The 14812-nt window shown below is 39.0% G+C and overlaps 1 protein-coding gene across 3 annotated transcripts in view; it reads left to right on the forward strand.

The window, feature by feature from the left end:
• The window catches only part of MPHOSPH9 (M-phase phosphoprotein 9), a 692762-nt gene extending 678504 nt beyond the window's left edge, over positions 1–14258 (forward strand). For all 3 annotated transcript variants that reach the window (XM_086942918.1, XM_086942920.1, XM_086942919.1), the window contains exons 23-24: positions 5335–5403; positions 13483–14258. In XM_086942918.1, the coding sequence (XP_086799044.1) occupies positions 5335–5403; positions 13483–13584 (171 nt within the window). In that variant the 3' untranslated portion in view covers positions 13585–14258. The remainder of the gene's footprint in view (positions 1–5334; positions 5404–13482) is intronic.
• Positions 14259–14812: the final 554 nt, after the last annotated feature.

The following is a 14812-nucleotide window of genomic DNA, read 5'->3' on the forward strand; positions in this document are numbered from 1 at the left end:
TTGCTCCGCACCAATCCGGCCTTTATCCCCAAAGTGCCATCTGATTTCCATCTCAATTAACCAGTCGTTTTAAAAACTTTTTTTCCTAATCCTCAAACACCAGCAGAGAGGACACTTCATTCTTTAGATATCAAAAGGTGTCTGAAATTTTACCTTCAAAGTACGGCTACTATCCATAAGACTGATTAACTTTTTGTGGCCTATGGGCGATTGCGAAAGCGGCATCCATTCACCAAACTAACAATTGCACGCTGGATTTCTACTGCGATTGCATTTTGCCATCAACATGTGGGAAAACCACTTACTGCAACTGTTCGAGCGCATTCTACCAGAAAGGTTTCCTCTTCCACTGCGCTGTTTTCTGATGTGCCTCTTCATCATATCTGCAGAGCTGCAACATGGTCCAGCAGAAACACCTTTACAATGCATTACTGTCTGGATGCCGCTGACAACGCTGACTCAGCTGTGGGACAGGCAGTCCTTTGTAATCTTTTTAAATAAGGTGAGCCTCTGTTTGCTTCCCTCCTACTGTATACAAGGTACTTTTTCTTTTATATATACTTCAGTCTTTTTGTACTGGGTATTGCTGTTATGTTTATTCATATGTACCATGTATTGTTCTGATGCCACTGCTCACTACTCTTATTCAAGCATGTGAATCTATGAAAGACACCCCAATACTGGAGAAGAACAAAAGTTACTTACCTGTAAACTGTGGTTCTCCAGTATTGGTGTCTTTCATAGATTCACATGCGACCCACCCTCCTCCCCTCAGAGGCTCTCGACTACTACTTAACTCTGTCACTCTTGTGCTATGAAAGTCTGAGGGCCTGAGCCTCTGGGGACAACATTCTAAGAGGGTGCTGACGCCTGATTGGCTGGAGTTTGGACTAGTCATAATGTCTGTAATATGTTCTAGAAGTGACAGAAAAAGTAATTGAAACAAATGTGACCAGCATGACAAGTAACACTGTAATTAACCTCTCAAAAACTGCCTTATCTGCTAAAGAAGAGAATATTCTAAGTTTGGGACTGTTTTACGCACCAGGAGCTAATTTTGATTATGCATCAACAAGACTGGATGTATACAAGACTGTGAGAAAATTGAAACTTAAAAAATATCATGCCCTGAAGAACGAACAAGATGGTATGAATAATGGAACACAAGTAGCACTACAAGATTTTCCTAATTTGTCATAATCTGATGTACCCTTATTCAGTGAAATGGAAATTCTCTGGAACGATGCAAAACAACAAAGTGTACTTGACAATGAGGTATCCACCAATCAGGATGCTTCCATGCGAGATGTAAGCCACAGAAAAGTAAAGGAAAAATTACAACCAACACCTTTCAAACAACCATCCACGTTCAATCCCATAATGCCCCGGGACTCCATAGATGCATTTCATGAGACCGTAACCGCGCAATTGAAGATACTCAATAAAGATCTGGGAAAACCAAAATCAAATACAACAATCAATAACGACAATATCACAATCTGGTGATAAAGCTGAAAAAGGACAAGAATTTGATTATCAGGAACAGTGACAAGGGAGGCAATGTGGTCATTTGGACACAAGGTGAATATCTCAAGGAAGCCTTTACACAACTCAATGATAGAGACTGCTACACAAGAAATACAGCAGCAAATTTAAAGACTTTGTACACAACATACTATAACAGACTGACAACATGGAAAATCAAAGGTCAGATTACGGAGGATGAATATAAATATTTAAAAAGAGACAACCCAGTAACACCCACGTTATATTTCATCCCCAAGGTACACAAAAGCGCCACTACACCACCAGGGCGGCCTATCATTTCGGCCAAAGGTAGCCTCTTGGAACATACATCCATATATGTGGACTTCTTTTTACAGGAGTATGTAAAGAAACTACCATCGTATATTCGCGACACAGCGGATTTCTTGAGACAAATTTACGGGATGGAATGGGAAGATGACTATCTGTTAATGACAATGGACGTAACATCCCTATACACGAGCATCAAGCATGAGGATGGCCTGAAAGCCACCAAACATTATCTGTCTCAAAGTGCCTCCGAACATAAAGAACACAACAGTTTTGCCTAACAAATAACAATTTTATGTTTAATAATCTTCTTTTTCAGCAGACCGGAGGAGTTGCCATGGAGGCCAGCTTTGGATACTGGGAGGAGGTGGCCCTCATGGGCACACAGAACCATCAAGTACAAAACCATGTACGAACATGGCTCAGATTTATAGATGATTTGTTTGTTATTTGGCAAAGTACTGAGCAGGCATGTCATTTGTGGAAGCACTTAATGATAATTGTTTCAATATTCATTTTACAGTAACCATAACTGCTTATTTGGTCAAATTTCTAGATACTGAAATTTATGTAACGAACAAACTGGAAAGTAAACTATACCATAAAGAAACAGTGGGCAATACTACTCTCCACGCGTCCAGTGTTCACCCCAGACATCTGATTGAAAGTATACCCTATGGGGAAATGTTGCTGCTTCACCAAATATGTAGCAATGAACAAGATCTAATAGCCCAAGCTGAAAGCACAAAGAGATTTAAGGAGAGGGTATAGCCAGCAAACCATCTCTAGAGCCATAGTTAAATCAATGGTTCCAACCAGAGTTTCTTTATTGAAGGTGGAACAAGAAATTAGACAAAAAAATAACAGAAGGGAGCCAGATTCTACTTTTAGAATGATAACAAGATTTAGCAATCAACACAATCAGATACAAAGAATCATTCAAAAAAGTTGGCCGTGGTACTAAGTGATAGCATGATAGGACCCCTACTACAGCAGAGGGTGTCCATCACATACAGTAAATCACCCTCTATGAGGGATACTTTAGTGAACACCAGCCCAGTGGTAATAGAGAAAACTAGCTGGCTACAAACCAACAAGGGATTTTTTAAATGCCGGACTTGTAAGGCCTGTATCCATGGAGTGAACAAAAACTCATTTACAACTCCATTCAGTGGCAGGATCTACAAAATACAGAAATTCCTTACCTGTAAAACTGAGTATGCGGTCTATGTACTGGAGTGCCCTTGTGGCCTCCAGTACATAGGCAGCACCAAACTGCAATTCCATAAATGCACCCTTCAACACTTAAGAGCTATCAGCAATCAGGATAACACCTATCCAGTGGCACGCCACTTTAGGGAGGACACAATTCTAGCCCTAAAATATTTTGTTATTGATAGCGTCCCACAAAGTAGACAAGGAGGGGACAGGAAAAACAAGTTACGTAGGATGGAGACTAGGTACATACTGCAGTTAGACTCGAAGGCACCGGGAGGACAATGCCACTGAGGACCTATACACATGTCTAGGCTAATATGCGGGTCAGACAATGCTTTTAGGGAGAGAATTATATTTTTTAATGCTTTTTATGTGTGATTATTTATTTATTGAATAGATAGCTATTTATATAAAAAAATAATGAGTATAGAACAAATTGGTGAACAAACGGCAGTAAGAGCTATAATTGATCTACCATTAAGAGGAGACACAGAGGTAACAAGGCTATAATATATGAAGGAATAAGAGAAATACGACAAGTCTATTAATATACAATAGGACTGTGTATTTATTTATTTATATTGCACAGACATCATCATGAAATTACATATAATTTTAGATGGTTTTATATGTATTTATTAATTATCATATTTATAAGTATTTAATATTGTGATGCTTATTTATTGATTTTTTTTTTTTAATAATAATGTATTTATACAAGTATTTAATATGCCTGAGATTGCACTGATGGTTTCCTTATGTTTAAATGAATATCAAGGGAATAGCTATGGGCCATTTGGATCTATACAACAATATCGCATATTATGATAAACCTATATGATTAAGACATTATTTTGTACCTGCACAGTAAAGCTCCAACAGGGCATGAATTGTGAACCACCCTGACTCTGTTGTTCTTTCCAAACAAGAAACTGTAAACAATTTGTTTTAAATAAGTTGGAGTTGCACTTATACACTTTTAACTTTCATTCACTTATACTGGCACTTTTAGGCAAGGTAGACATAAGCTAATAAGCACATACAGGGTTTGTAGTGCATCTATCCCACAGCTCATAGTGTATTATACAGAAATTATGCTGTTTTCATTAGGAATCATATATTAAGGATGTGCATGTATAACCTTTGGCGAAGGTGAAATCTTTCTTTAAAAAAGTTCAATGTTTGTAAATACTGTTTTTAGAACCGTTCAAAAGGAATTAAGGTATTATACCGTAATGAAAAGTTACAAAATAATGAATTGGAATTTAACTGTAACCGAGATGCACACACAAACATATGCCATGTATTAATGCTCCACTTCTATGTCTATTAAATTGAAACACGCAAAGCAATGTTTTTTTTCACGCACCTGTCACTTTAAATATGTCCAGAAGGAAGTATTCTGTGTCATGTGATCAAGGCCCTTTGGAGCTGAAACGTTATGGCGGCACAGCGAATAAACAGAGAACAAACAACTGGAAACTTGGGTCCGTGTTTTGGAAGGCGAATGCATTAGACGCAGAGTGGAGTGATATATATATGTGTGTATATATATGTATGTGTGTGTATATATATATATATATATATATATATATATATATACTTATGTTATTACTACATTGCTATGTTATGTACCGTGTGACTCCCAATTCGACAACAGGGAATATTCAAGCATGTGACTCTATGAAAGACACCAATACTGGAGAACCACAGTTTACAGGTAAGTAGCTTTTGTTCTTCTCTTCCTAGATTGTGGTGTTATAACATTCCTTGATGGATTTTTAAAGTGCTTCACTTTACACTAATCTCAGCACAGTACACACTAGTGGATAGAGATTCACCACCTGCATTCAGGGTCTCCATTTGCTGTGGTCAAGGTGAGAATCCAAGAGAAAGATGCACAGTTTATGTTGACTAAACCACAGTATAAGCCCAAACAGAGCCAACTCAAGCCTTACTCATGTTATCTCTATTGACAGTGTGAAGCTTTCAATCGGAAAAGACTCATTCTTGATTGTTTGTCCTTTTGATTTGTTGATGTAAATAGTTGGTTTGGTTGCAGCAGCGGCCCATGCAGGTAAGAGCGGTGGGGACGGATTTCGACAGACAACGAGGGATAAGTAATTACTTAGTTAATGTTCCTACATGGTCGTCTGTCGAATCCCCCCCCAACCCGGCACCATCCCCCACCGCTCTTACCTGCACAGGCCACTGCTGTTTGGTTGTAAAATGTGTTTTCTTATTTTGATGTATTAAATGATTTTCAAATGTGTCAATTACCTAATATTTTTGTTTACACAGATTGAGGCTGCATTAAGTCGGATCCCTTATTCTCGAGGAAGATTGACTCTGCAAGCCAAATACAACAAGGTGACAAATGTGTCTGTATTTTTGTTAATTTGTGGGTGGGCTTACTATGCAAAGATATCACCAGGTACTTAATACAATTTCCCACTCTCCCAGATTGATGACCTTAATGCTTTCAATGAAGTATTAATTGGGGGAGCAGCTAATCTTAGCATTCCTATAACGACTCTTACTTCCACTACATCTGTAAATTTTGATACTGCATCACAGGACATCATCAAGACTCTTTTTGTTCTAGGTCCTTTGGAACCTGCATTGCAGTTATTTGTAGCTCCAACCTCTGTGAAGTGTGCCCCTACCAAGCTACTGAAATAATATAAAGTCCTGGATCTAGACCTTCTCGTTCCAAGATCTATCCCTCCTCCCATCTCTTGGGCTAAGAAGTCCCATGCTTTGCACCCTCATCCACTGTTCCTCCAGATAAAGAGAACAAACAAATGGATATTGTGGAGAGAAAAATGTGCGACATAGCTGCCATGAGCTTGGAGATTGCAGGTGCTATTGCCTTGCCTCTTTGATAGATCTCTTTGGGACACTCTACAAAGATGTGAAGAGAACCTACCAAATGAGGACGAACAGAATGTTTGATGGCGTGTGTGGTGTAGATACACATGCTCTACATACACCTGCATCTAGTGTTGGGTTCTTAGTTGTGCAACTTGTTTTTCTTCTAAGATGTCTTTTGAGTCCCAAGGTAGAGTGACTCCTCCTCTTGGTGATACTGCGCATGGGCATTGACTCCTGTGTTAGATTGTTTTCTCTCCGCCGTCTAGTTCGGACGAATTTGCCTCTCCTCTGTGTTCAACTCCGTTTGGTACGAGTCTTCAGTCCTATCCTGTCTTCGACGGTATAGTGTATCTTGATAGTGCCTTTACAATTCCTGTGCCACTCAAAAACCTTCACCGGTTCGGACTTCGACCAATCGCCCTTCGAAGCGCCACCTGTCTCTGGCTTTTCACATGCACCGTCAGTACGTTAGATGTGTACCTGATGCAATAGATCTTCAAGATGCATATTTCCTCATTCTGATAATAAACACACATTTTCTATGATTTCTGGTAGGAAAGGATTATTACCAATTTAAGTCCTACCTTTTGGCATGAAGTCTACTCCTCCCACGTTCTCAAAGTGCGTGGCAGTAGTAGCGGCGTATTTCAGAAAGTTCAAGATCTTCATCTAACCTTATCTGGATGAATGGTTAATGAAGGCATCCTCTCCAGACCTGGTAACGAAACACCTCGAAATAGCAGCAAGCACCTTCCAAAGGCTGGGGTTAATAATCAGTTTTCAAAAGTCAACGATTACCCTAATGCAAAGGATTCCCTTCGTGGTGGTGATGCTAGACACCGTTGTCCCAAAAGTGTATCCGGAGGAGAGACACAACTTAGATGTTGCTATCTGAAGCAAACCCACTATCCAGCTGCTCCACACATTTCTTCATTACTAGGGTTGATGGCGTTAAGCTACTTTTTAGCTCTAAATGCCAGATTCAATATGAGGCCATTACAGCATGCCTAGAAAAAAAGTGGAACAAAAAAAACAGGAAGTTGTTGCAACACATTAACATTATCTCAGAAAGCACTGCATAGACCATAGTGACAGATGCATCACTACTAGGATGGGGTGCTCACATGGCCATCTATAGATACATAAGGGGGTGGTGATGAACGGAGCATCTGAACAAATCAAACACTCACACCCAGTCAAAAGATCTGGGTTTAATCCATCACCGTTCTTTAGCCCACTCTGCCACCCCAGTTCAGACATGGCTATATGCAAATCAGTCTGACCCTGTGCCTCATGGGAACAGTCCAGCCCGAACTGCCAAGCCATGTCTTCCCTGGACCGGAAACAAGCTTCCGAGGACCGGTTTCTGGCATTCCAGCCGTCTTCAGCCCGGCTTGCTTGAATCCAGTGGCAAAGTGAGCAAGGGACTCACGTCTGAGCATACCCTGCCACACTTATGGCGGCCAAAAGCGGTACAAAAGGGGGTGGTGATGAACGGAGCATCTGAACCAATCAAACACTCACACCCAGTCAAAAGATCTGGGTTTGATCCATCACCGTTCTTTAGCCCACTCTGCCACCCCAGTTCAGACATGGCTATATGCAAATCAGTCTGACCCTGTGCCTCATGGGAACAGTCCAGCCCGAACTGCCAAGCCATGTCTTCCCTGGACAGCTTATATCCTCCTCGTATTCATTTAGAAATTTGTTTAGAATCTCATAATTCTTTGTTGTGATCTCGCCCCAATTTGAATCCTCGATTCTTTTTGATAGGGTGTCAACTTCTTTTTTGTTACTTTCATATTCTTCCTGTGCTATATCTATTAATTGTCGAAGCATGTTGTTAGATGCTGTGCGGAGATTTTCTTCCCATAGTTGTAGTTTTTCAGGGGCTGTAGTTTCTATAGGGGGAAAGATCAAGATGCGTAATCCGCGAGGAATTAAGTTGTGTTCCAAGTATTTTTTGAGGGATGCTCCCTCCCACCATTTTGAGGTTTCCTTTTTCGCAACTTTTTCCAAAGCTTGGAAGGTACTTTTTGCCGACATTAGGTTGGTTGTACTTGGTGTTCGACTTATGGTTGCACCTGTGGGGTCAAATGCTTCTTCCAATCTATTGTTGCGTCTGTCACGTCTAGTGTTATATGATGACATTGTCTATTAGGCGTCCTCGTACACCAATGGTACACTTCGTTAGTACTGGTTTGCTGATTGAAGGATTGAAGACAGATTAGTTGTTTAGACCTTGAGAATACATACATTTGAGTTACTAACAAAGCAGGGAAGGTCCAAGGATTCCAAGGCTAAACAACGCTTGAATAAGCTGCTTTTATAAGTGGATGGAGACCCACTCGAAGCTCTGTACCTCTTGAGCTTCATAAGAGAAAACGAGTTTGAGAAAAACGTAGTGTGTGTTCCGTGAAAGGTCAGAATTGTACTTATTTGGATGAATATCCGTTCTTTCAGATTTTCAAATAGAGGACAAGACTACTTCAAGTTGCAGTGTGACATCTTTATTGTGTTGTGAAACATGGACAGCCGACACGTGTTTCGCCCCCTATTGGCGATTTGCGCCGGGGCTTTCTCAAGGCTGTAGAGAAAGATAGATGAATTGTTTTAGGCACAACGAGATAGCATTTGACCCCAAGAACCGAAAGAGAAACCACCTAGAGTGAAAAGTGATTGATGTATTTTCGATGCAGGAGGGCGATGGAAGCCCAATATTTTTGTTATATTTGCATCAAAGCTCTTTTATGGATGTGCATTGTATAGAACGTGAGGGAAAAGTGTGTCATACCACAGGAAGCGTGGTTATAGTTACAGATTCACGTATACTTATAATAGATCCAAATGGTTATACAGTTAAATTTCAAAATAAGGTATGCTTCCTTCTCAAGTAGCATCCTATCAATGTTGCACTCACAAGTGTATTGCCCAAACAGGTAGACGTGGCAGCGATTAATGAAAAGACGAAGTTTCTGACTGTGATCATTACGGTGGTGTGCACTACAGGTACGAGAAGTACATTATGTATACAAGCACCTCAAGTTTCATTAAAACACATTGGGTTGCTAAAAGCAGGTTATGTGCCGTTTAAATAGGATCAAAAGCAAAAGAAAAAGATATTCCTCCGCCCCTCCTTGCATCGCAAGATTGCTCAGACTAAGGTATGAATTCCTTAAATATAACAATAGGTTGTTGTAATGCCCCATGATTACGTCTTGTAAATGTGGACAATTTGTTGTTCATTTCCTAGATTGTTTTTGTGAAAAAAGTTGTCCCAGTTGAGACCTCAAGAAAGGATTGTGTCCATTAATAGAAGTCATTACAGGTCCACTACATAGCAACATACAGGTACATTTGTCCCTTATCCAAACGGTGGTATCTCAGAAAAGAGGCCAACTGGTTGTATTAAAACTTCGGTTTTTTTGCATCCTAGCAGAAAAATAACAGAGCCCTGATGATGGTTTGGACATTTATGGCCCGAACTTGAAACGCGTCGGCAAATCCAGCAAGAGCCAATTATAACATTTACTGTGTGTCTTAGGATAACAGCGATACATGCTTTGTTTGCTCTTGTAATGAAGTAACTCTTTCCATGAAAATAATTTGGATCATTGAAATGTTTTAATATATTGCAAAATTGTTGCACTGCAATTTGTATTGTTTGTTGGATGTAATATTGATGTTATTCTTTTGGATATTTTCGTAATATGTTTTGTGTTAGTTGGTGATTCAGTAAGACTGTCAGTAATTGTTTGTATTGTGTATTCTCTTTCTGCCATTTGAAATAATTTTTGTATGAAAGAACATGATTAACAGGTATAAATAAATATACCGGACCAGATTTAATGGAATTGTTGATTTGGTCCCCAATTACAAGTAAACTGAGAAGGGGGCAATCTTTTGTGTGTTAGATTTATATAGGGTCCAGCCCTCCCTCAGCCCCGTCAAGGACCTATCTCCTTTTGTGCGCATAGTATAGTCCTGGGCAAAAAGGCCATCAGAAGACGCACATAGAAATGGAGCACAAGCAGGTTGCGCCTAGATGGATGCCCCTCGAAAGAGAGTCAAGGGGTCACAGAGGAATCCCCATGCATCTCCCAGCAGACGGATGCAGTTGAGAGCAGAACCCCAATATTTTACTGCACCCCAATATTTTGATCACCCCAAAATTTACCTTCCGCAGCTTGGCTCCAGCACCCTTGATCTAGCGATAAGAGTGACCATCTTTCTCGACATCAGGCCTACCAAATAATCTTCATTCAACAGTGAAATAAATCTTCCACAAACAGAAAATCAAATTCCAGAAAGGGAATGCTCATTAATCGCAATTTTATTTTATAAAGAATTTCAACAAAGTTTTATAAAAAGTCCTTTTTACATTTGAAAGAAAAAGCATTGGGACAAAATCAGAACTGAGAATGGACACATACACGTACCATCACCTGAAACGAACCACCATTCAAAAATTCAGTCATATCTCATTCGCCATACATTCAGCACATACATACTTAACTTGAGCATACCATATATACATTATGTACAGGGGGAAAAAAGAATTATATATCTGTACACAACTGGACCTGCATGAATTAAACGGAAGATGTTCACAATTTTGATTAAAAGATAATACAATACCAAGAATTTTACAATTTCGAAGAGTCTTTACAAAATTGAGTAAAGGTCATTACTGTACAACAAATAATGTGTAGTCTATACAATGGCTTGACTTTTAAATCAAAATAGCAGACCAGTGAGGAAAAAAGGGGCCTACGCGTTTCGAATCTCCTTTAGTTCTATGGAGATTCTCATCAGGGCCTCAGGCAGCACCACTGTTACTGCAGAAAAGGCTGGCGGTAGTCAGACCGAGGGGTGGTCAAAAACAGAAGGGAGGTAAATCACTCGATACTTGGAAATGTGTCCAGGCGGCAAGAAACACTGGAAAGTTTTGGCCGAAATTGTAAGCAGCACGAGGGTCGGAGGCTTTTCAACGTCGTGTCTCTGGGATGCAACACAAGCACTCCCTTGGCAAGGGAGTAGTGCATGCGGGGACGCCGATCGTTCGGAGCGCTGGGAGATACAAGCCCCTCTCTTTGCACACGCGACTAATACCGACTTGTGCTGACTCTGCCACCACTCGGGAAAATGCCTGACTGAGACAGTTTCGAACCCCGCGCTAGACAGGACCCGGTGCTTGTGTTGCATCCCAGAGACACGACGTTGAAAAGCCTCCGACCCTCGTGCTGCTTACAATTTCGGCCAAAACTTTCCAGTGTTTCTTGCCGCCTGGACACATTTCCAAGTATCGAGTGATTTACCTCCCTTCTGTTTTTGACCACCCCTCGGTCTGACTACCGCCAGCCTTTTCTGCAGTAACAGTGGTGCTGCCTGAGGCCCTGATGAGAATCTCCATAGAACTAAAGGAGATTCGAAACGCGTAGGCCCCTTTTTTCCTCACTGGTCTGCTATTTTGATTTAAAAGTCAAGCCATTGTATAGACTACACATTATTTGTTGTACAGTAATGACCTTTACTCAATTTTGTAAAGACTCTTCGAAATTGTAAAATTCTTGGTATTGTATTATCTTTTAATCAAAATTGTGAACATCTTCCGTTTAATTCATGCAGGTCCAGTTGTGTACAGATATAAAATTCTTTTTTCCCCCTGTACATAATGTATATATGGTATGCTCAAGTTAAGTATGTATGTGCTGAATGTATGGCGAATGAGATATGACTGAATTTTTGAATGGTGGTTCGTTTCAGGTGATGGTACGTGTATGTGTCCATTCTCAGTTCTGATTTTGTCCCAATGCTTTTTCTTTCAAATGTAAAAAGGACTTTTTATAAAACTTTGTTGAAATTCTTTATAAAATAAAATTGCGATTAATGAGCATTCCCTTTCTGGAATTTGATTTTCTGTTTGTGGAAGATTTATTTCACTGTTGAATGAAGTTTATCAGTACTGGCATGTTTTCTTGTTACTTCTGATACAGGCTCAGCCTTGCTGATTAGAGCCAACCCTATTTTGTTTTCACACTACCAAATAATCTTAGCAGAAAAATCAAAAAAGTGACTGGGACCACTCAATCCCCGTGTTTTATGAAAAAAATCTCAAAATAGGCATTACAAAGAAATGCAGTATATTTCTATATACCAAGAAGGCTAACATACATAGTCAGATATCAGAATTATTCCAAGTCTCAATAAGCACCAAAAACCATAAGTAGAATGGACAGCATCCATAGACGAAAAAAGAATATCATCTGGCTCACCTCTAAAACAAACAATTTTTATACAGTTTACACATAGGTAATTAGCAAAATCTGCAAATTCAGCTTGGCATGATTAATGATAACACATACTGGACAAATCAGAATGATGATCATCACACAAATAATTACAACACTAACCCATTTTCTGAGGTTGAGGAAATCTTCCATTAGCTTCCACAGCAACAGCACAGTCATGAGATGTAAAACACATTATGGAATATTTTCAAACAAAGACTCATACACCAGTGTGCTAGCAAACTTGCCTTGGAACTACCAGAGGAAGTGTCCATCAGAAAATTACGTGAAGAACACTAAAAGTTTCATTCACAGTACATGCTCGCTAAGGAAAATAACCAATTGCGTCATACTGTCCTCTGCTCTGTGAAAACTTTAAGGAGAGAAGACTCACAGGGATATTGATTGGCCGGGGTAATAAGCAGGAGCAAGATGAGCAGAACAACAGACAGCATTCATTTTAATAAAAGGGTGGCATAACTAAACTACGTAAATAAACACATTTCTAAACCTCTAAATAAAATTGTTTCAGGTGCAATGTTAAAAATGTATCAGTTACGACTATATTCATTAGAAAAATCATTAGTAGTAAAAAATAATGTCACCTGGAATATGCACATTTAGAACAACCTCTATTAGTCACTCACTGCACCCACCTACACGGGGATTGTAGCGTCCTGCTATAAGGTCAGGTAGCTAATGCATTGTTCACAGTTACAAAGCGGGTTCACGTCTGCTGTAATGAACAGCACATTTGATGTTATATGGTCCTGTTATGAGCCTGGTGCACGAACCTTGAACTGGGCTCTGTTGCAAAGTGTGACAGTGCACCATATATATATTACGGATCATGAGCTAATCTGCCATCAGCTCAGTATTTCACCTGAACAAATGTGAGGAAACAAATATGGATTATTTTACAATTTTTTGCCAGATTCAAAAATACTCTGGCCTAAGCAAAGTGGAAAATTACTCCATACTTGCAGCAGAGCCATAGGCCAGGACATTCTTGGTCTCTTTGAATCCCAAACAATTCCTTGCCCTGGTGTTATGCTATTTACCTATGTATATTGCTAGTGACATTTCTTATGCCATTGTAATCTGTGTGGGTTCTCTTTGGTGCAGTTCTGGGAGGGTCATTAATTGGACACTATTGTAAATTTGTCTTTTGTAGTTTATGGTCCAAACAAAATAAATGCATATGAATTACCAACATTGCACAACTTGCACATAGGTATAAGCTTTGTATATGATTACTTCGCAATAAAAACATTTCTCTTTTTAGGAGGCCTTAGAGGATCGTTTGGAAAAGATCAACCGTGATTTGGGCTCCATTCGCATGACACTAAAGAAGTTTCACGTGCTACGAACCTCTGCAAATATTTGAATATAGTCTGTATTCAATTCTAATGTTTGTGATTGCACTAATGTTCAGTAATGCACTAATGAAATGCAACCCTTTTTTACTTTTTTGTAATAATTTCAGATCAAGATATCCTGTGAAATTTATATTTTATACTCGTACAAAAGCCAGCAAATATTTTTAACTTATTTTTGTTACTATAGTTTTGGACCAGTCTGTAAATGATGTATTTAAATATATATATATATATACACGCACACACACCATGTAAACAAATTCTATTTATGTTGAGGCTACGGAATTAAAGAAATTACATTTTGTTTGTTGTAGGCAAATATTAAATGTCTGTAGTTTCCTGTGTTCCAAGTTGTCTGTAAGCCACCCTTAGTTGTAATTATATGATGTAACGTTTCTGTTGAAAAATTGTATGCGCAATAAGAACATTTAGGACATGTTTAGAAATGTTTTTCGTTTTTATTGAGGTTGTATATTATTTTGCCTTTACTGTTATTTTGTGGTTTGGATGAATTAAGCAGTTCAATTACATTGAAATGGTTGAGCAATATTGACAAAAAGGGGCGGTAATTTGCTGTTAAGTGGTGAAGAGATGCAAACTGGAGTGGTAGTAACAGAAAGTGTACCATTTATATTTCATTATGTTATTATAAACTACAAACATTAAATGTTTTAAATATGAATTGTTGTTGATACCTGTTTTAATTGAAGTGTTAAGCTTGAGTGTCTGGCCTTTACTGGACTTCTAGCCTTTGTAATGCAATTTTGTTCTCCATTGACATGAACTTTGCCTTTTTTTTCTATAATTTTCCTCCTTTTTATAATCATTGATTCTTGGCGAAGCACTGTTTTCTGCTGCACAGCTTTTCGAGAAGCAAACAATCTAACTCCGGCAAAGAAAAATTACTTGAAACTTCTCAAAAAGAGGGAATTTAGGAATCTGGTTCTCACAACCACTTTGGATTAAAGCTGAAATGGGTAAAGTTGCTTGTAATCCTTATGGAATCTATGGTTGTTCCCTCATTCGTGAATTCATGAAATTAGAAAGTGCGAAATCATGAAACACAATTTTTCTACATATATTTTGTTTTCCCACCATTACAATAAATAGAAAACAAACCCAAGAAGGCAGTATTTGCGTCATGTTCTTTTAGTTCAAATACAAAATAAATAGTACTTTGGGCTGAGAATATCATTTAGAACAAACAGTGTAGTTAATATAAAGGAAAAAAAACAG

This window comes from Lissotriton vulgaris, chromosome 11 (genome assembly GCF_964263255.1).
Source record: "Lissotriton vulgaris chromosome 11, aLisVul1.2, whole genome shotgun sequence".
Taxonomy (NCBI): Eukaryota; Metazoa; Chordata; class Amphibia; order Caudata; family Salamandridae; genus Lissotriton; species Lissotriton vulgaris.